Genomic DNA, 27,570 nt, shown 5'->3' on the forward strand with positions numbered 1-27,570 from the left:
GATGGAGGAGGCATAGCGTAAAAAAACAACAACGATGCTACAAACTACAAACCGGGCAGACAGCGGCGGCAAAAAAGAGGCAAAGACACAGTGAGACAACAGAGGCGAAAAGGTAACACAGCAACAACAACAACAACAATAATAACAAAATAGTGTATATACAAATGGAGAATAACGCCAGCGCAATTAGCAACAACAACAGCAAGCGCAACTAAAACATTACAACAACAAAAACGGCAATAATCAATAATAACGTTAAAGAAGTTAAATGCTAACAGCGACGGGAGCACCCACACACACACACACACACACACTCAGAGACCGACATAAGTGCCAACGTAGTGCGGATATAAATCAGCCTCACCAGCAGCAACGCGAAAGTGGTTCCGTGTCTTGCAAAGAGTTGGAATTTTTTAACACGTACATGCGAGGCGATCCAATCCCAGGCGCTGAGCAAACACATGCCACATGTACACATACATGGAGGCTGAAAATCGTATACGTATTAAATAATGTTTTACAATAGCAACAAAAAACGGTGAAATCACACCACCGACACCTGAACGGCAACAGCTCGAAGCGTTGCACGCCCGCTCGTGAAGTCACTGCGGCAGTGGCGGTAGTGGCGGCAGCGGCAGTAAAGGCACTGCCAACAGCAGAAACAGCAAATATTTGTTTTGTTCGAATTGAAACTATTTCCAACACTTGATGATCGCTTACTGCGCAACTAACCTAGGCTCAACTCTTCCGCATCTTGCGTGTCTAAAATGATGTTTTTGGCATCCGAAGCCGTTCACTACAACCGAACGTGGCCAAGTCAAACATTTACAAGTCACTGGTGGATGCGAACTCACGTAAGTGCGAGCGCCTCGGCCGGGTCAAGTCAGTCAGAGCCATAACTGCTGCGACAAAGTGAGCCTCTGCGACAGTCGGTGGTGCAATGGTGTGTACGACAGGCGACAAGGGGAACAAAAACACAATTCTTCCAACGGAACAGATTGCAGGAATGAATTAGTTTTTAAGGAAAGGTTGAATTGTTAAAGGGCAGAATACAGGCTCCAGAAGCATAGCTTTACCAGATAAAGAGCTCAATTCAAGCAGAAATTAACTTTTTAACTGTTTCTCATTTAGAATAGCAGCTCTAACTTAATACATTAGTAACTATGATGTCCAAAGAACAAAAATTATTGGAGCAAGGTTCTACGAGACCTAAAGTCTGAGTCGACCTTACTGAATCAATGACCTCAACTACTGCGTGAAGAGTCAAAAACAGTCTCTACCAACTAAAACCGTTTCAAATATGTACTTCCAATTACTGCGTGTGCTCCACAATAACTAGTTATATAAGTCCCCACTCTCAGCTGATCAAAAATCTTCACTGAAGTGAGTCTTTTAATTTGCTGCGTACTGTAATTTTTAACTATGATTCCCCTTGCTTTATGTAAAATGAACTACGGGGCGTTCAATAATATCCTCTGAGCTGTTTGAGACCACGCGAAGGTCGGACAAACTGCTCTTTACTTAGTCTCTCGCACTCGCATTCGTGTTGACTTTGTTGTGGAGGTGGAAGAATAGTAAATTGTGCGATTTCCGTTGAAGACACGAGCGTAATGTATTCGAATTATGTCGGACTTAAGGATTTGGTATAAGCGTGTGTATGTAGTCGTAGGCACAAATACATTACGAATTCGTAAGACTTCTACAAAAAGTCAATATTGACGTCAGCAAAAAGTTGCACCTTAAAGCATAAACATACATAAACACAATTACATATAATAGAGCGAATTGATTTACAGGGAGCCAAAGAAAATGTTCTACAGATCATTCTGATTAACTTTGCCGCAGAGATTATGGTTCTAAAACCGGCTGCGAGCCACCGATTTAAATGCGCAGTTTTTTAGGGCTCATAAATACAATATTTGTGCATCAGTTTTTGAGATATCCAATTAAAATTTAATACGCAGGTGCACTTTCATATTCAACTGATGATTTTTCACATATCACATATCTCCCACACAACCGATTATTCAGATTTTTTAAATTTCGCATTAAAAATCGCATTTAGAACCATAGTCTCTTAGGCAAAGTTGTCCAGAATGATCAGTAGAACATTTCACGAATAATAGATTTTATAGAAAAATGTCGACCTGCACTAATATCCATATACATATGTATATGTTTTTTGATAATATATTGTGAAGTTTACGGAGACGATGTTGTATCAGTTCGTGTAGCACAACAATGGTTCTCTCTTTTCGCTCTGGAAATTTCGTTGTGAAAGATACACCTCGCTCTGGTCGACCTATCGTTGAAAATGTCCATGAAATTATGGAAAATATTGACCAGGACCGTCACACAGAAATTTTTGATGACTCGGCAAAAACTGGGAGGTAGCCTTGACCTTGCACCATTGGATTCATAAGTTTCGGTTAATGCAGAACTCCCTTAATGGAGTGAAGTTGGTTTCAAGAGAAGCCTATGAAAATGACTTGTCGCAGTTTTTCGCCGAGAAACCAGAAAAGTTTTACACTAATGGAATAATGTCTCTAGCGGAAAAATGACAAAGTACGAAAAGACTTCTTCGACTTCCCAATATTATATTATTATATATTATAATCATAGTTGCATGTTGATAATATACATATATATGTGCGCATACGATTTTTTTTCATAATGAACTAAAAAAATTACAGGGTTATTTTCTATGTCTGGATAAAATAAAATATTAAGAAATTTTAATTTTAAATTTTCAAAAAAAAAAAAATTTTAAATTTATTTAAAAAAATCAAAACAAATTTTTAAGAAATGAATTTAAAAATATTTAGTTTTATACAATTTTTTTTTATTTTTTTATGTATTTTTCTTTTTGCTATAAATTAAATATTTTATAAGAGATAAATTTCAAAATTTTATTTTTAAGAAGTAAATTTCAAAATATTTAATTAAAGCAAAAAAAAAAAATAAAAAGAAAAAATGTGAATAAATTAAAAAAAATAAATTAAATATTTTTAGTTTATTTATTTCTTTTATTTCTTATATTTTTAATATTTAATAAATAATTTTTAATATTAATATATTTTTAATATTTAAAAAAAATACAAAAAAAGATCGCAGTTTATTTTTTTTTTTTTTTGTCGCTTAAAAAAGTCTGCTGCACTCAAAATGTAATTTTAATTCAACGAAAATGTTGGTTAAAATGTTCTTTGTTGTTTCTCCGAACCTTTTATCATCCTTTAGTTCATATACCTGTCGGCATTGTGCCTTTGACTTTGATTTTGACTTTCCAGTGCCATAAAATGAAGACGTGTTAAGTACTGTGAAGTCTTAAAATCAATGATTTTTATTGTTTTTAAATTAGCTTGTTAAAATTTCGGTAGCTTTTGAAGCTGCCGTTTTGAATACTTTGTTTTAAAAAATATTTACAAAAAATACATACACATACATATATACATACTATGTACATATGTATATGTATAAGTATCGAAATTTTTGTGGCGTTGTGTGTGAGATTTGGATTTTCTCCTGTTTCAAATATTTTGAAAGAGAGCTCTAAAATCTTGATTTTAATTCTAGAGCTGATCTGATCAAATTTGACCGGGACTGACTAGAAATTACATTTCCACATATTTTCATACAAATCTTTATTATTGCATTTGAAGTAGGGCCAGTACAAAAATGCCAACGAATAATACAATTTTTCATATATTTGTTAAAACTAGGCTTCAATGGCCTGGAGTGCCTTCACGAATTTCGACTTTTTCAGTGTCGCCTTACTTTTAAAGCATCATTCGTTAAATTATTGGCAGTTTTGACTTCATTTTTATAAACCCACGTCTCTTCACCAGTGATGCTGCATTTAGTGAATAAAGGTCTAAGTTGTATAGCAATTATTTGCGATCTCTAAAAATATAAAACCAAAATTGTCAAAATAATTTAAAAAAAAATCAAAATATTTCGAATTTATCAAGTCCATATCGATTTCTCAGATAAACAATTTTTTCTTTTATTATAAAAAACGCGTTCTGGATTCGTAACAAGTTTTTGTGGCACTCACATTACATCAACACTGAAAATATCAACTCTAAGTGACACCTCTGCATTGCAGCAACAGCACACATTTATATAGACTCAGATATGTCGCAAGACTTGGCGTCATGATCAACCATCAGCTTGCGTTCGCTCCACTCCAAGGCGACAATCCACCGCCTGACAGTTGTCTCAGCCCTGGCACACCGCACCACACAGTCCCAACAAACTGGGCACGAACTCATGTAGTGGCATCATAAAATGATGCGTGAATTGGAGTTGCCAGCGAAGTGCTAATTTTTACACCAACATCCAGCGCGGCTACTGTTCATTAGCGTCGCCGCTCCGCCGCGTCTACACAAACCACAACACACCGCCGCGCTCGCACTCGCACTCGCGCCCCGTCCACAGTCGCCTGCGTGTTGTCATCTTCGCTTGCATTCCGCGATATTGAAAGTGTATTTGGCTGCAGTCGCAAACCGGAAAACTCATCGCGCAGTGAAAAAGCTGCTCACATTTAGCAATACTGCTGCGAAAGCAACAACAACAACAACTCATTTAATGTAAAACTGCATGCAAATATTGACGGTAAATAATCAATAAACAAATGATTAATGAATTTCCAAAACACGTCGCTCAAATATTTCACCAAGTTGCGAATGCAACCGAAAATTCCAAAAGCTTGTTGGCGTGCAATTCGTGTTTGAATGCTTTTATGCACATTTTGCATTTTGCGTTCGTTAGTTAGTGTACTTTTGTCAGGGTATGCAAAGTTTTGCAATTTTTGTAGAATTGTGATTGAGGTAGATATAAGGTTATTTTCTCTTCTTTACTGGCGTAGACACTGACGCGATTATAACCGAGTTAACAACAGCGCACCAGTCGTTTTTTCTTTTCGCTACGTGGTGCCAATTGGAGATTCCAAGCGAAGCCAGGTCCTTCTCCATCTAATCTTTCCAACGAAGTAGAGGTCTTCCTCTTTCTCTGCTTTCCCCGGCGGGTACTGCGTCGAATACTTTCAGAGCTGGAGTGGTTTCGCCCATTCGGACAACATGACATAGCCAGCGTAGCCGCTGTCTTTTAATTCCCTGAACTATGTCAATGGCTTCGTACAACTCATACAGCTCATCGTTCCATCGAATGAGATATATGCCGTGACCAACGCGCAAAGGACCATAAATCTTCCGGAGAACCTTTCTCTCGAAAACTTGTAACGTCTAATTATCAGATGTTGTTATCATCCATTCCTCTGCACCATATAGGACATACAGGACTGGAAATAATTAGTAACTTATAGAGTTTGACTTTTGTTCGTCGAGAGAGGACTTTATTTCTCAATTGCCTACTTAGGTGTTACTACTGGTTTCAAGATAGACGAAGTTATCACCGTCAATAGTGACGTGGAGGCCAAGTCGCGAGTGCCACGACTGTTTATCGGTCAACACCAGACAACATTTGTCCGGCTTTATTCCTTACGAACTTTGATAAAATGTTCGCTTACACCCGAACTTAGCCCATCCTTTCTTCTTTTAATCAGTTCTGCTTTTTCACCTTTCCCTTAGTTTGTCATTATCTGCTTCTTCTTTTCAACACTCTTTAAGTGCAATTTCTAAAATTCCAAGTCACACTTTATTCCACAAAATGCTGAAAATCGATTTATTGGCGTGTATGCGCACACATCCTGCTTTGCTTTGGCTTTCTATACATTTCGTGAGTTTGCTTAGCTTTGCCGCATGAGCTGCGGTTTCGCATAGCACCGCTGGCCCCCTTCATGCCCGTTTGTCAGTCGTGAGTTCATTGAGTCTTGCGATTTTTCGCGGTTTATTCTTGAAACTTGTGCTCGCGCATATTTCTCCATGAACGTCACACATGCAAATGTGTGTGTGTGTGTGTGTGTGTGCTGACCATAAGAAAGCGCTGCGCTTCTAATGCCCAGCGGCGTTGGCAGATCGATGGCGTGAAAAAACGCGCAACGCCAACTCCAGCACCGCCAATAAGAAGAGGGGCATGTGAGAAAAAGCTTTTCGTATGTTTCGTGTCTGCCTGTTCGCATTCGCGCTTAGACGCACATCTACACACACTCACTATATAACGGATAGTGGAACAATTCGTGTGGGTTTGTATGTGTGTGTGCGTTCGCATTAAATTGCTGCCACTGTTTGCTTGCCGCAAAATCGTGATTAACAAATTATGGGTGCGGTGTCAGGTGTGAGTGATATTCTAATAATATTTTGTGGTCGCCGCCGCGTTGCTTTCCTACAACTTCGTACTTTATATTTTTGGTAGTCAAACATTATGGCTAACACACACACACATGCATACAAACATTTGTTTAACTGCACAGTTTTCACTTGACGTCAGTGCTGGTGCTGGGGAGACTGCGACTTGTAGACGCTGTGTGCGTCCAAGAGAATCTTCAATGATGTCCCAAGTGGTCATTGCGTGCAGTTGGTCTCAAATGGTGTTGGAAAGAGGTCAACACGTTAAACGTGAGTTTATTCAACATTTTTTAGCCTCTTCTGAATCACACTTGCACAAATATGTGAAAATGTTGCAGCGGAACCTTATTCCGATCATGGAAAACTTAAGTTGAAGAGTCGCAATTTGTTGCTGTATCTTTTTTGTACCTCGCCAAAGGAAGCGCAATTAGCTGATGTCTGCATTGAGAATTTTGCAATCATTTAATAATTTGATCTCAAAGACAGCCAAGTTTATAACACTCAGAACTGATTTTTTAGTCGATTTAGGCATTCTCGTACGTCTGTAAGTCTCTCTGTCTATAGATAGGTGACCTGGTTCCTCAGTTTTTGGGATATCGTTCTAATCTATCTATCTAAAATTTTGCAAACTTCCGTTTTGCTCAAAAAGCTGCTTATTTCTTGGAATCACTGTAATCGGGCCACTATAGCATTAAGCTACCATAAAAACTGACCGATCAAAATCAAGTTCTTGTTTAAAAAAACACTTTTATTTGAGAAGATATCTTTACGAAATTTAGTACAGATTATTATCCAAAGTGTAGCTATAATCTCCAAACATATTGTTCAGAACGGTCATTTGATTCGGTGAATAGCCAGAAGTCACACAGCTAAATCAGGCAAATATGGTGGTTGCGGCACGATATTGGTCAAAAATTTGACGAAAAACTCACGAAGAATCGTTGCAGTATGAGACACTGCATTGTGGAGTGCAAAAACCAAGAGTTGTCGGCCCATAATTCCGGCCTCCTTTAACGAATAACTTCGCGCAAACGTCGCACAACACTCAAATAGTATCCCTTTTTGACAGTTTGGCCGGTCGGATCGAATTCAGAGTGCACCACACCTTGATAATCGAATAAAACTGTCAGCAAAACCTTAATTTTTGACTTGCTTTGACGTAGTTTTTTTCGGCTTTGGCTCAGCTTTACCACGATATTCGGCCGATTGGTCATCTGTTTCTGAATCGTAAGCATTGATCCAAGACTCATGACCATTAATAATCGGTTCATGATATCCTGGTGATCAGAAAGCATTGTTACACAGACGTTAACGCGTGGCTGTTGTTTTTTTTTTTTTAGTGATTTTGTATCCGATCGTGATTTCACATTTCGTGGGTCCAAATAAGCTTTCAAATTGGTTTCGACTGATCCTTCCGATATTCTAAGGATGCCAGTAAGATCTTTAACTGTTAATCGTGGATTATCAAGCACCAGTTCCTTTATTTTATTGACGTGTTGATCATCAATTGATGTTGATAGCCGTCCTGGACGCGGTTCGTCGTCAACGCGTTCTCGGCCCTCTTTGAATAATTTGTAACAATCAAAAACACTTGATCGCAAAAAACTTACATCACCGAAGGCCTTTTCCAACATTCTACCAGAACTTTGATTCCCCACACAAAATTTAATGGAACTTCTTTGTTGAACAATTTCACTCAACGTAAAAAATGCCGAATGCACTTTATGTACATACTCCAGAAATACAAACGTGTACTAAACACTAATGATTACTTTGATATAATATGTGGCACAGATGTCACTGACATTACTTCCAACTTAGAAAAAACATATTTCGACGAATGGGTTTTTGGACGAAATTTAAATTGCAAAGTCTTACTATTTTTTGCTCACAATATTACATAGCTAAAAACTACCTATTTGTTGAAGAAATAATGATGAACTACCATATTTACATAAGAGCAATTTCCGACTAATTGTTACCATTAACATTTCATTAGACAACTTAATGACTAAAAGCTAGCAACTCATGACAGAAAAGACGGATTTAAGCTCTTAAAGGTTCAAATTCTTCTGAACACACCTGAAGATATCAAAATTATAGAAATATGAAATCAAGAGCACACACCTGCTACTAAGCTCCGCTATGAACCACTGCGATTGTCGCGCAGCAATTTGAGTAGCCAATTTTATTGCGGCAACGCTTAAAAACGCATAAATTATCAGCTGCAACAGCAGATCGCCAAAGCCAAAGCCAAACAGCGCAGCTGTTGCTGTTGCATCTTTGCGGACGCGTGCTGCATTGCCGCACAAACCGCATAAAACGATTAATTAATTACGAATTTGCCAAATGAGAATTTATAGCGAACAATTTGGGCAATTTTCGAAAATTCGCTACAAGTGCGGCGCACGCGGAAAGTGTGGCAGCGCAAATGCTCGGCATATTCCGAGCTGCGGTAAGCTGCCAAAGCACAGGGAAAAAATTTGCGAGCCAAAATTGCAGGAAATTTTCCAAAATGGCCGATTTGAAAATCGCTGCGTAGAAAATAGCGGCAAATCAACAAAGCAACAACAACAACAAAAGCGAAACCGGTAAACGCGCATGGAGCACGAAGCGGCTCATATGTGCACATAACGGTGCACAACAGCAAGCGGTGCGTAAAATTAAGTCCAACGAATTACAAATGCAATTGTGAAATTAATTTAATTAATCCTTTTGCGCCTGCCAACAACAGCAGCGCTGGCATAAACGTCGTGGCACAAACAGACTTGCGGCAGTTGGCAATCAATGGCACTCGCACTCACCGTTGCCAGTCGGCTTGTTGACGCCATTTCAGTCGGCCGCTCGCTGTGCCACTCACTCACTGCTGTTGTCGGCTGTCGGTGGCATTAAAAAGTTTTTACATAGAATAAATCGTGGAATTTTCACTTAATACTGACGGTAACAACAAATGTAGCGAGCGCGCTGCAGGCACAGCCAGCATTTCCACGCCGAATAAAAATGTTGCAGCAATTTAGGCGGCAAAGCAGGGAAAATGCAAATTTTTGGCACTGTCGCTACACACAAAACGGGATTTCAATTGGTGTTTGTGCATTTTCGAAAATGTTCACCATTCCTAACAACAACAACAAGCAACAAAAAACTGGCTGGTTATGCAAATGGCTTTTAATTGGTGGCAATGTTTCGGCTCGAGTACCTGTGTCCACAAGTGCCTGCCGAGCAAATTGCAATTTTAGCTAGGATTTGTACAATACGCACCACTGTGCGCGCGCTGCTATGGTGATGGCGTTGAGCGATTTCGAAAAATGTAAATTTTCATTGTCGTAAAACTAGGCTTTGTGACTTTGTTGTGGCTGCTGCTGCCGGATCAAAGGATTAGGAAATTTATTACTTTAAAAAAGGCTTGGCAATAAACGTGTACCACGCGTACCAACAATACATATATGGAAAGTTTTTGTTTTTGTATAATATGGAAGCTGTTTGCTGTTATATAATTTGTCATTACAAACATTCCGGAATAAAATTTGCATGCATAACTGTTGTTAGAATCGCTTTTCGGCTAATTCCATCTGCATTGCGGAAGCCATTTTTGGGATAAATGCAACAGACTTTATGTTAAACAGTCTTATTGTTTTAAACTATATTTTATTGGAACTTAAATAATTTACGGATAAAACACTCTAATCTTTAAAAAAACACTAGGTCAAAACCTTCTTAGTATTCAAAATTGTCTTCAAAACGTTTCCAATATATTGGGTAGTCGAAAAAGTCATTTCGTATTTCTAATTAAACTTCAACTTATTTTGGTTTATATTTATAATGAACTTTAATGAACCAAATATGTATTCAATAAGTGTAAAAGTTTTCTGATTTTTCGCAAAAAAACTGCGTAAGTAATTTCACCAGGCTTCTCTTGAAGCCAAATTGACTCCATTAAGGGAGTTCTGCATTGACCGAATCAAATAATTGTCGTATGATGAAAGATTAGGGCTATATGGTGGATGCATAAAACTTCCCAGCCAAGCTCTCCCAATTTTTGCTGAGTCATCAAGGATGTGTTTGGTCTAGCGTCGTCCTGAAGGAAGACGAAGCCTTTTCTGTTGATCAGTTCTGCCGCTTTTTTTTGATTGTTGCTTCAATCTCTGCAGTTGTTGACAGTAAAATTTAGAATAAATCGTTCCACCGGGCTGGAGCAGCTCATAGTGGATGATTCCTTTCCAATCCCACCACAATTTCGTTTCAGCAAAGTATCGCAGTTGTTAATTCGATCCATTAAACTTTTCAAAGACAATTCATGTGGTATCCAAACATTGAGCTTCTTTTTGTAGCCAGCCTTTTTTAAATGGTTCAAAACCATTTGATGATGGATGTTAAGTTCCTTAGCGATGTCATGGCTGTTTATGAGATTGTTCTGGTCAATCTTTTTCATAATTTCATCGACTTTTTCAACGATATATCGACCAGAGCGAAATGCATCTTTCTCGTCGAAATTTCCAGAACGGAAGCGAGCGAACCATTGTTGTGCTACACGAACTGATACAACATCGTCTACGTAAAATTAACACATTTTATTCGTGATTTGCGTGACATTCTTCCTTTTTTATACAAATATTTTCAAAATATTACGAATTTTTTCATTATATTCACTCATTTTTGAACAGCTGTAACTTTTTTTCAACTTCTCCGAATTTAAGTTTTTGGTCAAATGAGGGTGAGATACCTTTTCAACACTATATGGTATGACACAATGTCATAATTGGTGGCACTAGAGATATAAGACTTCAACGGCATCTATTGACAAAATATGAAAATACTTTTTTGGCTATCCAATAGTATGCCAACAATTTAAATATGTTTTTAAATATCAGAAATTGTTCAAAACTACTAGCGTCTTCCTCAATCTGCTTTAAAAAAATACACTCGTAGCCTAAGCATTATTTTTTTTATGTTTGGAAAAAAGTAAAGATCGACTTTGGCCAATTCCTTACTCTTCACCCATACGTTTACACTGTCAAAATAGTAGAAACGATAATAGCATTTACCCGTTATGTCGCACACAAACCCAACTGAATTACTTCTTATATAATTTAGAAGTGACACTTGTTTTTTTTTTTTAGATTTTATACGTAAAATGATGTCAATCGAATTTTCACGATTTTGTCTCTTCACTTTTTTCCGGTTCTTTAAATAATCAAGCCCGTCTAAAATATTCAAAAACTCGATTTTTTTAGCTTAAAGTACACTTTCGAGTCCCAAAATCATCATTCTACTGATAGAATAGTAAAAAAAAGAAATCCCATTCCCAGTGGTGTCGAAGCGTTCGGGTCAGTCCGCTCAGCAAACTAAGATTTAACCTTTAAAAGCCTTTTTCTCGAAGCTTCATTTTACATTGGGGGCGACGCCTTTTTGCTAAAAATGTATGTACATACAATAACATACAAAGGATTATGTCTTATGCAGTTAAAGATCTATAGAGACCCTTTTGAAAAGGTGATTCTGATGATCAAAACGTCATCAAAATAAAGACATTGGTGCTTAAGAATCGATGGTTGTCGGTCAGAAATGTTACTGGCTTTATTGGAATATCGGAGGGATCAGTCAAAACAATTTCGAAAAATTATATGGGCCTAAGAAGAGTAAATGCAAGATTGGTTCCAAAATCACTTTATTTTTTCGAAAAACAGCGTCGCGTTAACGCCTGTGAAACAATGCTTTCTGATTACCAGGATGTCACAGCACGTATTATTACTAGCGATCAAACTTTGGCGTATGCTTATGACCCGGGAACAGACAATCAATCGACCGAACATCGTGGTAAAGCTGAGCCGAAGCCGAAAAAACCTCGTCAAAAAAGGTCAAAAATCAAAGTTATGATGACAGCTTTCCTCGATTATCGAGGTGTACTATATACCTAATTCAGGCCAAACTATCAACAAGGAGAATTATCCGTTATTTGCGCAAAAGTATTCGTAAAAAGAGGCCGGAATTCTGGGCCGAAAACTCTTTGTTTTTGCACCACGACAATGCACCGTTGCATACTGCATTTATTCTTCATGAGTTTTTCACCATTTTTTCAACCAATGTCGTGCCGCAACCACTGTATTCACCGCATTTGGCCTCGTGTGACTTCTGGCTATTCAGCAAACTCGAACGACTGCTCCAGGAAAACTGTTTTGAGTCAATTGAAGACATTAAAGGTGAATCGCTACGTATGTACATATATTGAAGGTTATTCTCGAAATTGACTTTCACCACTGTTTCGAGAATTGGAAAAAACGTTGTCATAAGTGTATTGTGACCAAGGTTTACTTTGAGGGAGACGACACAGATTTTGAAGAATAAATTAAGAATTTTAAAATTGTGGAAAAAGTCTTACTATTTTTTACTCAAAATAGTAAGTCGATTTTCAATGGAATATTTTCAAAGTGAAAAATTGATTCTACACAAAATTTACAGATTTCGATAAAAAATATTAAACATAAATACATAATAAAATTTCGCTCTGGCCTTACTTCTTATATTGCTGAGCAACGCGTTCGGCGCGAAAGGCATAAATTGTCAAATATAATATTTGCACCAAAAGCAATATGTAAAGGTTATAAAAATGCAACGCTCGCACTATCGACGGCACACACACACACACAAACATGCACAGTTACACGCAATAGTTATTGACCAGCGTACATAATATACTACACTTGTATGCGGTGTGCTGCCAGCGAAGTGTTCGAGCGTGTGCTCGAAAAAATGTGCAATAAATTAATAATCGAACAAATTAAAGTAATTAATTACTAGTTGAAAAAACGGCACTTGAATTTTATAAAATATACGGCCGCTGCAGTTGGCCCGTAAAGTGGCTGGTAAAAGCGCAGAATCGGCCGGCAGCAGCGGCCAAGCGTTGCTGCAACAAATGGAGCAGTCAACAAGTGCACATATTGGCAAATACAACAACAACAACAACAACTACGATTGTTGCATTATGCGTGTAAAGGCCACTGGAAGCCCGCGTGTGTGTTTTTGCAATTTACATTAATTTATATGCGTAACTGTATATAATATAACATATATACAAGTATGTATGTATAAATGGTAGGTGGTGATTTTGTCGAAACCGAAAGTGTTTAAAAATCATTAACATTGCGGTAAGAAGAAGTTAATATTGTATAATTTATACAGTCAGTTGTAATTTGCATTAAAATAATTTCCACAATTATTGAGCCGAGCAATTATTACAATTAACACCGCCGGCAATGTTTGGCTTTGACGATAAAGGGTGGTAAGTGGACGGGCAAGTGGTCGCCCACCCATGGAACGGAGTCAGTGGGCCAGGCGCACTGCTAAATGGTTGTGACATCGGCAAACAGCCGCCACTGAACCGGAACGCGTCTGCCAGCAGCGATCGGTGCGCTTCAGCTCCGATTCGATCCATTTACTGGATCCGGTCTAGGCACACTCACACCACGGCGCTTGCATTGACACACACACTCACTTGCCGCCGCTCAATTATCCGCCATTTAGCGCTGATTAAGCTGATTATAATTCCAGCGATCCTGAGCGCTTGACCACTTGTGGATTGGTGTGGGAATCGCAAACACACACACGCACGCATGACACTGCGTATGCACAAAAAATTAGTTTAATTTGCTTGTTGTCTTCGGTGTAGCTGGCTTATTGTTGTTATTGTTGCGCTATTGCTAAATTGAAACATTATTATTGATTAGCGTAATTCTCCGGGCGATCTTAATTATGTATGTTTGCTTGAAGACACACAAAATGAAAAAAATAACAACTACAACAACACCGCAGCCTAAACACCCACACGAAAACTAACCGTTTACACCGTCGTCTTTAGACGATTTGCATTTCGTTTATGAGCCGTTAATTGAGTTCGTAGGAAATATTCCAATACACATTTCGAATATCAAATATTTATGAGTTTACCTATTGATCGTTAAATATTTGCGCTCCAACTTACCCAGAACATTGGCGCCCAGATTGTTCAGCATGTTTGCTGAAAAGTTCCGAATCGATAGCGCAGACAGCTTGCCGGTTTTCCGCTTAACGCGTTGATTTTGGTATTGAAATTTCTGTCGTGAGTTCTCGGTACTTTTCTAGTGTATTCAATTCGATTGAATAACGGTTTACGTGTGTGTGGTAGTGTGTTGGTAGTTGCTTCGTAATTATTTTCAGAGAAGTTAATCGGTCGTATACATGTTTTATCACAGTTCGTGTGCCGAAAAGCTTGGCGCGACAGCACTACATTTCAAGGGACTCGTTCTGCAAAAGAAAAGTGTGCAGTTAGCATTTCGAAAAGTATTAAAATATATACATATATTTTTTTGCAATTTAGAGCAAATTTGGAAATTTGAGTTAGAAAGCAATATAGTTCATAATATAATACAATGTATAATTTTTTAAATATTATTCAAGTTTAATAGTATTAGGTATTCGAAAATGTCTTGTCGTATTTCTAATCAATCTTCTACTTATTTTTTTATATTTACAATGAACAAAAAAGTAACATTTTGGTCGATTTCTTTTTGCCATTTTTCGCTAGAGACATTATTCCATCAGTGTAAAACTTTTATCGGTGTAAGACTTATATCAGTGTAAATCGAAATTTCGAAATTTCCAGAGCCGTAGCGAGCGAACCATTCTTGTGCTTCACAACTTCAATCGTGGCTTGCTTCACATTCTTCCCTTTTTTATACAAAAATTTCAAATTATAGAGAATTTCTTCATTATTTTCACTCATTTTTGAACAGCTGTAACTTTTTTTCCACTTCCCCGGATTTAATTTTTTTCGTTGAATGAAGCTTAAAATCTTTCTCAACACTATATGGTATGACACGATGTGATTGGTAGCACTTGAGATATACGATTGCAACGGCATCTATTGACAAAATACGAAAAGATTTTTTCGACTATTCATTATACTCTTTATATATTTCGTGTTTTTGTCAATACTTAACTCTTAAAGACTTGGTTGATAATTTTGGTAGTATGAAACCCATTGGAAAAGCAATATAAAGTAACAAAAAATTAAAGGAAAAATAATATACGCGCAATCTAAGGTCGGGAAGTGGATAGTGGGGGGTGAATGTTTGAGATTTTAAGGGTTACAAGCGATTTTTATTGATTTGCAGCAAAACTGGGAGTCCCATGGAAAAAAGTTGAATGGCAAAGTGTAGCTAATAAAAAGATCTACAAATTTTGTATGTGCATCTTTTTCACATAACCTCAAAATGTATGTAAAAAATTCAAATAAGTAGGTTTTTGATATTTATTTTTATATTTTACGAAAAGAATACGTCTTTCACGAAATTTACCCCATTTGGCTTTTTTTATATTTTAATAATATTTTTGATTTAAAATATTTATTCTTTAATCTTTTTTTGGCTTAAAAAATCACACTATTTTCAATAAAAACTAATCGCGTTACATAATCTGTTTTTTTTAAGCGAGTATTCTAGTGCAGAAATTTAAAAGAAGAAAATAAATATTCGATAGTTTAAATAATCAAAAATATACCCTTAAATTGACAATAATTTTCGTAGTTACAACCGTTTTAGTGTTGCGCCAACTCGAAAGGACAATACGCATTTTTCTCGAAACTAACAGGCGATCCAAGTACTTCTTTAGCCTCTTTTTGACAGATCACGCGTCAGTCGTAACAAGCCGTCATATAATTTTTGTTCAGTTTTGTTAGGCATTTCATCACGGAAAGACTCACGTCTGAAAAACGTTTATAATTCGTTCAACTTTATTCCGTAAAGAATGTGTTTCACACGCTTCGCTTAACAAAGAGAGTACTCGGTTTGACGTAGGGAACGACTTGGCGCATTTTACGTCCAGATCATAAATTGAAAGCGTAGAAAATACAGCTTTTGCAAGAGTTGAAGTCCCTCGACCTTCCCAAACGATATCGCTTCGCTCTATGGGCTCTTGATCCAAGAAAATACTTTTTCAAGCCGAACTTCGTTCAGCGATTAGAATAATTTCTGGCTCCATGGGTATGCAAACAAGCAAAATTGCCGCATTTGGGACGTCAACGGTTTGTTGTTGTTTGTAAGCCGGTGGAAAAATGCCCGTAAGAACGTAACCGACAATGGCGACCGTTATCGCGCCATGCTAACCGACTATGTGATGCCTGAAATTGAAGCTCATGATCTCGGTGACATTTGATTTGAACAAGACGGCGCCACTTTCCACATATTGCATTCATCAATGAATTTATTGAGAGAATACTTCGATTAGGAGATAATTTCTCGTTTTGGGCCGGTCGGTTGGCCACCAAGGTCGTGCAAAAGTTTTTTTTTAAATTTAACAAAGTTGAAAAATATTGAAAAAGTCTACCCTTATTTTTCTTATTGAGATAGCAACATCTACTTCAAGTCGCATATGTATATCAAAGAATTTTTCTTTTTTTAAGTAATTTTATGTGCTCATCAAATATAAATCAACAAATGAAAAAAATAAATAAATCAAAAATGTTAAGTAATTAATATTTTTTTTTCACGGTGTCTGCTATCCTTAAGTCGTTGTTATTTCCTTCTCTGAAACCTCTACCTTCTCCTGGTCAAAAAAAACTTGCATTACATTTAAGTTTAATCAGAAAATGTGAAAAAAGCCTCCACTAAACGATTTTGAGATATAAAATGAATATATACTATATCTATTAAAAACATTTAAAATGTTTTACAATTTTTTTTTTACAAAGAATTACTCTTTTTTCTGCACAGGAAATTAACAAAATTTATAAAAATAATTTTTTAAGAATGAAATTTATTTATTTGATGACTAATCGTAATGGAATTGGAGAAGGTATTATCAAAAGTATAATATTAGAGAAATATGTATTACTATTAAAAAAGCTGCTTAATAAATACACAGCATTACTTCATACATACATATACATATGTATAAGATAGTTTTGTATGCACATATAACACATAAAATTTAGTAAAACAAAACCTGTGTTACATAACTTGTTGGCCAGACGTTGTTTGATATACACAAAAATATGCAATAAATTATTAGTATTTATTTAATTTTTCGCGCTTGCAAATTTTGTTTTTGTTGCCATTCCTTTGTGGCTTTAACTAAAAAATGCGAAAGCTTCAAGTAAGCATACTAATGTTTATTAGCAAACAAATGATGTATGAACTGCTTACTAAGTGTAAACTATTTTGTAATCTGGAAGTACGTAGGTACAAACATACATATTTACAACGGCGTTTGTTTTCCATAAACAAACTGCCACAATAAAACGCAATCGAAAGATCAAAGCCGCCGCTGAAAGCGATAACAATTCAAGTGTCATAAAAAGTAGCATAAAACCGACAATGCTAATGAAATGAAAGCGCCTGGAAATGGCAGCGCTAAGTTGTAATTAAACGCACTCACCTCGACTTGGGCGCACAAGCGGGCTGGCCTTCATAACACGAATTAATTCAATCAAATGTTTGCGAACTTCCGGCAACTCCAAAGTGACATAAAAAGCGTCATTGGCATCAATTCGAAATGTGGAAGTGCGAGCCGCTTTCAAACACCCACACACGCAAAGTGCAGGTATTTTTATTTTCTAATTTATTTTTGATTTAATTTTTATTTGCTTACATATGAGTTCCCGTATAAACATATGAGTAGGAGCTTGTATCCTTCGAAGCTGCGAAACTTGAATTGAGTGTTGTAGGCGTAAAAACCTCAAGCTTTTCACACACCTTTCAGCCTCCCGGACGGATGAAACCGATTTCTTAATTATCTGGTATTATTATTTTTCATTCGGCTGCACAAGTTTTGGTGGCTTCAATCATTTTATTGATTTATATTTGCACTTCTGTCATTATTATTTTTATGGTTCAAAAATTAGCTTTGTTTTTGTAAACGCTTTTCGTGCGCCAAGTCATTAACACACTTTCAAAACTCCAGCAGCATGCGCCTTTCGTCTGTTGCACCCTACCGCCGCTCCACTAGAAGCGCACTCTTTATTTCGTCTGCGGTTGAATCGACTACTTAATTCACGGTTATAATTTAATTGACACTTTTAATTAAATCCAACAAATTCTCGGCACTGCCGCGTCAGCAGCAACAACCACATTCACCGTTCACATTACAACACGACATTGCCACATTGCACTTGCAACACAACGATTTCGAGAAAGATTCGGTAGATGAGCTTGCTGTCTGCGCTGTGTCACTGCGTTGACCCGACTGGACGCGTTGGGAGCAAATTAATGTCCCTTAAATGGTCATTAAATGTGCGTGTCGGTATGAACTCACATATGTTGCAGCGTCTGTGTGTGATGCCTTTGTGCAACAGTGCAAAAATTTGCCAAAACTAACGGTGACGGATGCACAAGCGCGTTACACTCGGCGAGCGGACAATTCGCATTTAAATCGAATTGTTGTGAAATCGAAGCGAGCAACCACCAGCGGAGACGAGTCGAGCAATTTAGGCAGCCTGCCAGCTAAGCTGCGCTGTCTGTCGCCAAGCGTTGAGGGCGAGTTTCAATCGCCACCACCACCACTAACAACAACACTGCACGGCGAGGCTGAGGCTGTGGCGCTACTTCCAATTCGCAGTCCTCTCCAAATCCAGCCATACGCTTGAACACAACAATAGCAAAACAATAATAAGACAATCGAGTGCTCGGCAAAAAAAAACTTAAACTTAAAACTCAGGGGCGTAGATACTAACTAAAAGTGGGGGTTCGTGGTTCTAAGCAAGCTCCATGTAGCTTGTCGTTTTCATAACTTATTTTTGCGGATTCATACCAACCAATATTAACTTTATTATTATTGTTTGGAATAAATGTTTTCATCCGCGGTGACTTATTTTCGCACGCCCATGCGAATGTACATTTTTACTCAGCCCCCCTGCACTTGTCCCGTGGCGAGATAAGCGCGTATGGCATATTCTTTTGGCTGCTTTGCCTAATCGCGCGTTAAGGCTGCCATTAGTAGCTGCACCACAGTGCATAACAACAACACAAGTACACATGAAACTGGCGATGGAGCCTGCTGCTCCAGCCCCAAGTGCCGCAAGCAGCGAATATATTGGCAAGCGATTTCCAATATGGAGGTCAAGGTGGCGCAACAAAGATAGCGCGACTCTATCCTATCCAACGGCATCGTTTGGCTTAGCAGTAATGTCTGTCTATCTTGGGCAATCGCTCAGCGCCAGCCATTTTGACACGGGGTGGGGTTCGCGCGCACAGACACACACACACCACTTCACTGTCTCCATCAGCACTTGTCGTCAACACTCGCAGCGCATCTCTGGCCCTGGCTGCTGCTTCGCTGCCATGCCAGCCGCACACAACTCGCTTGCTCTCTGTCGCTCACTAGCGCGCTCACCGTTATCAATTATGCATGAGTGAGAGATGCTCATGCGTGGGCGTGGTTTACATGGTGCGCGCGCTCTCCCTCTCTCTAGCTCTCACTCACTCCGCTTGTCGCAGTTGTTGTGGCGCGTCTATTGTGAATGGACGTGGTGTATACACCTGTTAGGCAATCGACTTCTTGCGCTACTGTAGTGCTGCTTGAAAACAAAAACAAACCGTTTGCTAAGACTGCAGTTGCGCTCTCCCACTGGAATCGGTCAACCTGACTTTCAGCTTCCTTGTTTGCTCAATGCACTTGGAATGCTTGCAGAATACTGGATTTTCAGACACTTTCATTACTTGAGTTTTCTTAGCATACCGCTATTCGGCCGCCCGTATTGTTATGCTGCTTCAAAGAGAACCACATTTTTATTATCTCCGAACGTAGACGATAGACGATTTTTATGATTTAATTGGGGTCTAAGTGCAACTGCTGTTGGTGTGCCTAAATGGGCCCAAAGGGTTTCAATTATGCAAGTAGGGGCAACTGCTTATGTGTGTATGTATTGGTGGGAGGGTATATGGCCACAGTGTGTCGAAAATGTTTTCATTGCAATACATTAATGCTTATTGTGTTGGAATCGCATTACAATACTTTTGACTTGTCTATAATTCCAAACGCTGTCCAACGTTTCTCCATATTTAAGGTTGAAAGTCTCACAAATGTCGTCTGTCGTGAATTTGTTGAAAAGGCAATTTACTTAATACTTAAATAAGATTAATGAACATTTGCTAATTTTATCTAGTTTAAAAAATTAATTTGAAAATTTTTGGATTCCCTCTCTACCATAACCGACCTCCAAGTGGAGCTCTGAAAAAAGATGGCTGGCAGAGAGCAAGATATAGGAAACTATCTAAGGTCTAGTCAAATTTTTGAATTCTTCACTTCACTTTGTTTTCACTTCAGTGTGGCTTAAAATACGAAATTGTTATCAAATCAAAATATCTCCCTATTCAACCAATCTGAAGAGTTTGCAACTAATGTGCAAAGAGAAATTTTCCACACCGACTCTAAAAACAGCGTTTCGAGAAAAAGGCGTTTGTAGTTTTGGGAGTCGATTCTTCTTGCTTCTTGGCGGTGCTTACGCCTTACGCGATTAGGACCGAGTTTACGACAGCGCACTAGTTCTTCCATTTTGATATTGGGCGCCAATTGGAGATTCTAAGTGAAGCCAGGTCCTTCTCCTCCTGGGCTTTCCAACGAAGTGGTTCTCCTCTTCCCCTGCTTCCTGCGGCGGGTACTGCATCGAACATTCTTCAGTCTTATTTCGCTGGACTATGTCAAAGTCGTCGTATAGCTCGTACAGCTCATCGACCACCGACTGCAGTATTACCCGTTGCCAATGCGCAAAGAACCATAAATCTTCAGCAGAACTTTTCTCTTGAAAACTTGTAACGCCGACTCATCAGATGCTGCCATATAGCGGACGGGGATTATGAGTGACTTGTAGAATTTGGTCTTTGTTCGTCGAGAGAGGACTTTACGTTTAAGTAACTGCCTAAATTCATTATTCACTATTAATAGAAGATAGTATTTGGTCTGCGGTTTGCATTTTATAGAAGATCCCAGATCACAAAATTCTTCATATATCTTGATACTGTTTTCCACATCATCCTGTTTTCACGGCAGCACTCTGAGACCAACTAATTGGGATTACATTTTTATGAAAAAAATACAGAGCTCATCTACAACACCGGGATCGGGTTCCAGGTAGATAGGTAGAGTGGTTGTGTCACGACGCATCTAGGCTTTTAGGAGGCCCATAGTGCTAACATCAGAACTAATATTCCCTCTCTCTATTGTCTTATTATCTTCTCTCTGAAACATCCCTCGCTTCTGATTCTGAATTTCATCAGTACAAGCATTATTTTTGCAACGTCTGAAACGTAGTTCAGAAACCTTCTACCGATAGTTGCGATTCTTCATCAGTTACAATATTCAAGTCAGTGCGAAGGGAACATTTCCTCCAACTCTCGGTCGGGTATTTAACACCTCTCGTTAATGTTCCCCTCATTCGATTGCATTGAAATTTTCATTGTCGATTAAAAAGTATATTTTAATAGCAGAATAGAAGTAGATAATTCCTGGAAAATTAAGAAGTACAAAAACAACAACAAAACAAATTACAACGAGGGCAAAACTAAAAACATGAACCTCCGAGAGCTAACAGCAAACTTCAACTTTTTATTAATTTATTCATACATGGACCCGGAAACCACCACACACATGCAGCCTTTATGTGTGTGTGTATGTGTGCGCCAGAGATAATTATTTATGAATGCAAACAAAGAATGTACAAATCTCTTCCTTTGAGTAAAAACGAAAAATTTCACGTGAATTGTCAAAGCTGAACCAGCAAGTGTGTATGTGTGTGTGTGTGTGTACTGTAAGCCCTGTATGCTTGTGTGTGTTGTCATTTTATTAAAAGGCCGAGAATTCATCTCTGTGCGTTGCCAAAGCTGGCACGCGCCAACCTCGTTGCTACCTGCAACTTATGCGAGTATGTTGCATGCCACATTCTACGCATTCTCATAATCCAAGTGCTGGCAAAGTTACTACAGTTACAAGAACGGCAAAAACAACATAATAATTCGCACAAGTAGTAAACATTAGTTCGGTGTCGTGTTGGCAACCAGTTGATATTGCTGTAACAATTTCGCCAGCAATCAGTTGCTAGTTTGCAGTTGCTGCTCCTGCCTAAGCGTCAACACGTGGCGGCCTGCTGCCTTTGAACATCTCGCTGGATGTGATAGGAACGTGAACGAGGGAAGAAGGAACGATTTTTGTTATTGCCTTAAAACAACTTTGAATTTGTTATTGTTGTCACCTTTGGGATGGTATGAGAAACAAACAACAATAACACAATTGTTAATTTTATTGGTGTCTTTAAAGTATTGAAATTATGAAAATAATATTGTGGTGTAGTCAGATTATCATAGACTAAGATGTTTTTTTTAAAGATTTTTTAAGAGAGGGCTTTAGTTCTAGGGTTTCGCAGAGTTTTTCATTTTTTTCGCTGAGTGAAATGAAATTATTAATTATTTTTCTAATTTTTCCATTCGAATTAGTTAAGAAATCAATAAATTTAGTTTTAAAATCTAACTTGAATTTGGCGATCCAAGAGTATTTTAATTAAAAACGGTTAATTTATTACCCAACTAATATGTGGGTCAAACCACGTCAAGTGGGCCATGAAAAATTCGAGAAAGCAGTTAGCAGTTCATTAGGAAGGGGACCAGACGCATACCCCGTGATATACATATTTCGTTAAAATCTCTTTTTTTGTGTTAAAGTTATTGAAAGTTGAAATTTAGAGGACGATAAAATTGTAAAATTATTTTCTCATAAACTACTGAAGATAAATCGATGAAATTTTGTGAACCCAAAGAAAAATGTCCGTGCTATATTATAAATATTCATGCTCAATTTGTTTAAATAATAGTATTAAACATAGTTTTTTGTTAAACAATTGAAAGTTTAATGTGTTTTTCACGCTGAAACTGAAAAGTATGTGACACAACGCGGAAAATATTCACCTTTAATAATCTGAAAAAAAATTTTTGTTCGTTCATACCATTCCAAAGATATTGATTTTTTTGTTCCCCTACCTCTCTTAAAACGTATGGAGCATCGTTGCGTGTTGCATGTGGAAGCTCCCGACATCTGTGCCGCAAGAAAATCATAAGCGCAACGATCGCATATTGTATCAACTAACCATTTTGCAGTTCTGGATATATACTATATTTTTGCAATGGTAATATAATTTTCCATGTGGCAATATCTCTTTAACCTATTAAGACCCAGCGTTAAGAAAACGCACCTGCTTATATCGGGTGATTTTTTAAGAGCTTGATAACTTTTTTTTAAAAATAAAATTTGCAAAATCTCATCTTCTTTATTTGAAACGTTAGCTGGTTCATGACATTTACTTTTTGAAGATAATTTTGTTTAAATGTTGACTCATGGTTTCATTTTACACACAGGGATTTTGAAAAACGAATATTCATCTCAAGAAATGGACCCGTAAGTTGGCCACCAAGATCATGCGATTTAACGCCTTTAGACTATTTTTTGTGGGGCTACGTCAAGTCTAAAGTCTACAGAAATAAGCCAGCAACTATTCCAGCTTTAAGACAACATTTCCGAAGAAATTCGCTATTCCGGCCGAAATGCTCGAAAAAGTTGCCCAAAATTTTTCCGAATGGACCACCTAAGACGCAGCCGCGGTCAACATTTAAATGATTATAAAAATAAATGTCATGAACCAATCTAACGTTTCAAATAAAGAACCGATGAGATTTTGCAAATTTTATGCGTTTTTTTTTTTTTAAAAAAGTTATCAAGCTCTTAAAAAATCACCCGATATAAGCCGTCTCAATTAAAAACGAGTAGAACTACCGCTTCTCGTAAAATTTTCTCATAATCTTCAGACCTTATAGAAAAATGTTGTTCAGAGAAATTGACTTGTAGCTTAAACTCATCTTACGGAAAAAGACTTGCAAACATAACGGGTTTTTTCAAAACAACCCTACAAAAGTAGACCGATAGGGACATCAAACGACAATAGATTTCCCCCTTCCTTTGACATTTGTCTTCAGTAAGGCTTGCCAAATCATCATGGAAAGATATGAGATCCAACGATGAGTCGAAATTAATAAAATTTACTACTGAAATTCGAGCTCAGTGACCTCAACTTTAAGCCCGCTACATCCAATTTATGGTCGTCGCAATCATCCTGTCAGATCAACAATTGAGCGTCTAGTAGAAAAATTTGAATCCACAGGCACAGTACAAAATGTTTCCGTGCCAGTGAGACAAAGAAGTGCCCATAGTGTCGAGAGTCCCTCACACGTCGTTGGACATCCTTGTGACGTCATTGCGGCGAGTTTTGCGAAAAGATCTTGGCCTACATCCTTACAAGATCGAATTGACACAAGAACTAAAGCTGCCTGATGGCCAGAATCCGCGTATGTTCATGAATTGGGCTGAGCAACAACTTGAAAATGATTTTCATCGAAAAATCGTACTTCTTCCGTGATTATCAAGACTGGCACGTTGCTGTGAATGGGAAACGCTACCGCTCAATGTTAACAGAATATTTTTGGCCCAAATTGGATGATATGGACTTGGACAATATGCGGTTTAAAAAATGTTGAGGATACAAGAAGTTAATTCCGATTCGGATTACAATAGGTTTCAAGATACACTAAATGCTGCAGAAATAGATATTGTTGCTTTGCCTCGGTTGATTTAACTAGGGATAACGAATATGTAAATTATGAAATCCAAGACACCAGAGTTCGTCAAAAAAACATCGCGCTAAAGTGGCAAAATTGGTTTTAGTAGCACTTATATTTAAACATTTTGTAATTAATAAATAAGTTTCTGTCCACACAACGAACTTGTACTTTTAATTATCTTTTAGTTTGTTCATATATCGTTAAGGCCCTGTGATACGCTCCCACATAAGAGAGAAAATGCCCGGACCAATTTATTCATAATTTGGTGCTTAATGATTAACTAGGAAATTTTCGACTATCAACACTAAAATTTTTCAGTTTCACATTCCGGAAAAGTCATAGCTTTCATAAAATCTGTAATTGTTCAGCAATTGCTGTATCAAATGCTCGCCTTTCAGCTTTCTCATACTAAGTTCGGAAATTTTCTAAAAATGTATTTAAAAATATATGCTTATATAATATATGTATACAACTCTTTGATATTATGTTTTTATTGTTTTATGATTCCTCATTAAATTAAATTTTATCATTTCGAAATCAACTGAAATTAACTTTAGTGTAAATGCTTCACTCTCTTATTCCCATCCATTGGTAGATTGCACCGATATCTGGGTATTTGTTTACTGAATAATCCATGCAAATTATTTTTGAAACGAAAACAAAATTACATTTCTGAAAACATAATATTTTGTAAACTGTAATTCGGTCTGTTTTTAGCAGCATCTTTAAACTTTGCGCGTAGAGTCTCGCATATTTTCGATAAGGAGCTTGAGAAGAAGGATCACGTGGTGTGTGTATGCGCGAAAATGGTGCACAGAACCCTAATCGTAACCGGAAAACTGGAAATTAGAGTGCATTCAATATTTTCATAAAAAAGATCGTTATCTAGACACTTGAAAGCAACCAATTTTGTAAGATATTCAGGGCAGCAAAACCATAGTATTTTTGTGAAACTGGGTTATTTTCATCAATTTTTATTTGCTGCAATCTCCGTGGAATCTAAGCTACGTCGCCATTTTAACCTAAAATATATATAAAGTATTTAATAAACTCGAATCTGCTAAATTTTTTCTGTACAAATTTCGGCTAAGGTAAGGACTTATCGACATTAAACGAAACCAAGATATAAATAGCAAAAGTTGCGATTATTTCCAGCAAATAGCACTACAAGGCAACGTATAAATGGTCGAATTCGGTGTTTTGAAATGATATCATTAAAAAAATGGCCGAAAGATAAGTGAAATTGCACTGCTTTAAAGCTTTCCTTATGAAATTGACCTGAACTTTAAAATGACTCTTAAGTCTGAGTCATGAAATTGTGAAGAAAATTAGCAAAATAGAATGGTTGTCAATGTAAGCGACAGGTCTATATTTTCATAAAACTATACTTGTATACATCGAGTGGAAACTATTTATTTTTTATTAAAATTTATTATGTGAAAATAGCAATTTCTTAAAAGCGTAAACGGTTTTTTTTGCATTTGGATTTTAGCATAGAAATGTAAAAAAGTAAATTTTTTCGTATCCCATTGCTCATTGTAAAGCAGGCAAAACTTTTACTAAAGAATTAGCCGACTTAATTCGAATAATAAAGGCCTTACCTAATTTTACATAAAGAAAATTTGTTGACATTTCGAACTTCCAATTATATAGTATTTTCGGTCAAAATCAGCAAAAAAAACTCCAAACAATTTGCATTTCACAAACTATAACAGCTAACAAAATCATAAAAAAATGGAATGGAAACCTGAATATTTGTAACAAATATATGTATATTTCCAGGGAAATCCAACACTAATCACTATGAAAACAAACTTATACATATAGTATGTCCAGATGTACGTATCCGTAGCTTTACATTGTGACCTTTTCTAGGGTAATGGATTGCAAATACTCACTCACAGCAGTATATGGCTGTATATAGTATACATACATACATACATACATACATACATTTATGTATCAGCGTTTGTGCGCACAAAAATATATCTACTTATTTGGAGCAAAAACACCAATGGTTAAACATCAAAATGGCATAAAGTCTCAACAGAAAAGTGACTTTGGTTTTAATTGAATGATAGATTACCGGGTGCGTGTGGACAGTTTTGCATGCCAATGGACTTGTTTAAATCAACAAAGAGAGGGGTTAGTGTGAGGTACACATTTAAGTGGGTTGACCGGAAAAGTCAGTAGTCTATGCAGGACACATAGAAAATTTGGAGGCTCTAGTGGTTAAACCTATTGACTTTCAAATGGTTCATTTGGTGCTACGACTGGTGCGAATTCATAATTATGAATCTATTAAGGACCAATATTTAAAAGGAAGCTAGATATTTTGCAGAAATGCATTTTTTTTTTCAAAGCTTTTAGATGCATAGATTTTCCTAAAAGTATAACGGTCAAATAAAGAGATATGTTTAACGCATTTTTGAAATACACTTCCATTCCGACACCGTTCAAAAGAATTTGGCCTTTACCCCTGCAATATACTTTATATACAATTTGATAATCCAGATTTTAAGGTTGAGGGACCATTGCCTGCGACTAAAGTTCGGTGAATGAGCTCAAACCAGTTGGAATTTGAACCACGTTCTCATTATCAAAACGCCTTTAGCGAGGAGACACTTTACTGGCTTTAGAGTATATTCTATGGAGACCCTTCAGACTCGATTGCGTCCAGAAAAAGGTGATGTTGGCAT

General features: G+C 37.3%; 1 protein-coding gene across 2 annotated transcripts in view; it reads right to left on the reverse strand.

Annotated features, from left to right (window-relative positions):
- Window positions 1-18,624, reverse strand: part of LOC126755998 (homeobox protein orthopedia) — a 58,881-nt gene extending 40,257 nt beyond the window's left edge. For both annotated transcript variants that reach the window (XM_050468766.1, XM_050468765.1), the window contains exons 1-2: window positions 17,652-18,624; window positions 14,221-14,522 (exon numbers count right to left, since the gene is read on the reverse strand). In XM_050468766.1, the coding sequence (XP_050324723.1) occupies window positions 14,221-14,251 (31 nt within the window). In that variant the 5' untranslated portion in view covers window positions 14,252-14,522; window positions 17,652-18,624. The remainder of the gene's footprint in view (window positions 1-14,220; window positions 14,523-17,651) is intronic.
- Window positions 18,625-27,570: the final 8,946 nt, after the last annotated feature.

This window comes from Bactrocera neohumeralis, chromosome 4, assembly GCF_024586455.1.
Source record: "Bactrocera neohumeralis isolate Rockhampton chromosome 4, APGP_CSIRO_Bneo_wtdbg2-racon-allhic-juicebox.fasta_v2, whole genome shotgun sequence".
Lineage (NCBI taxonomy): Eukaryota > Metazoa > Arthropoda > Insecta > Diptera > Tephritidae > Bactrocera > Bactrocera neohumeralis.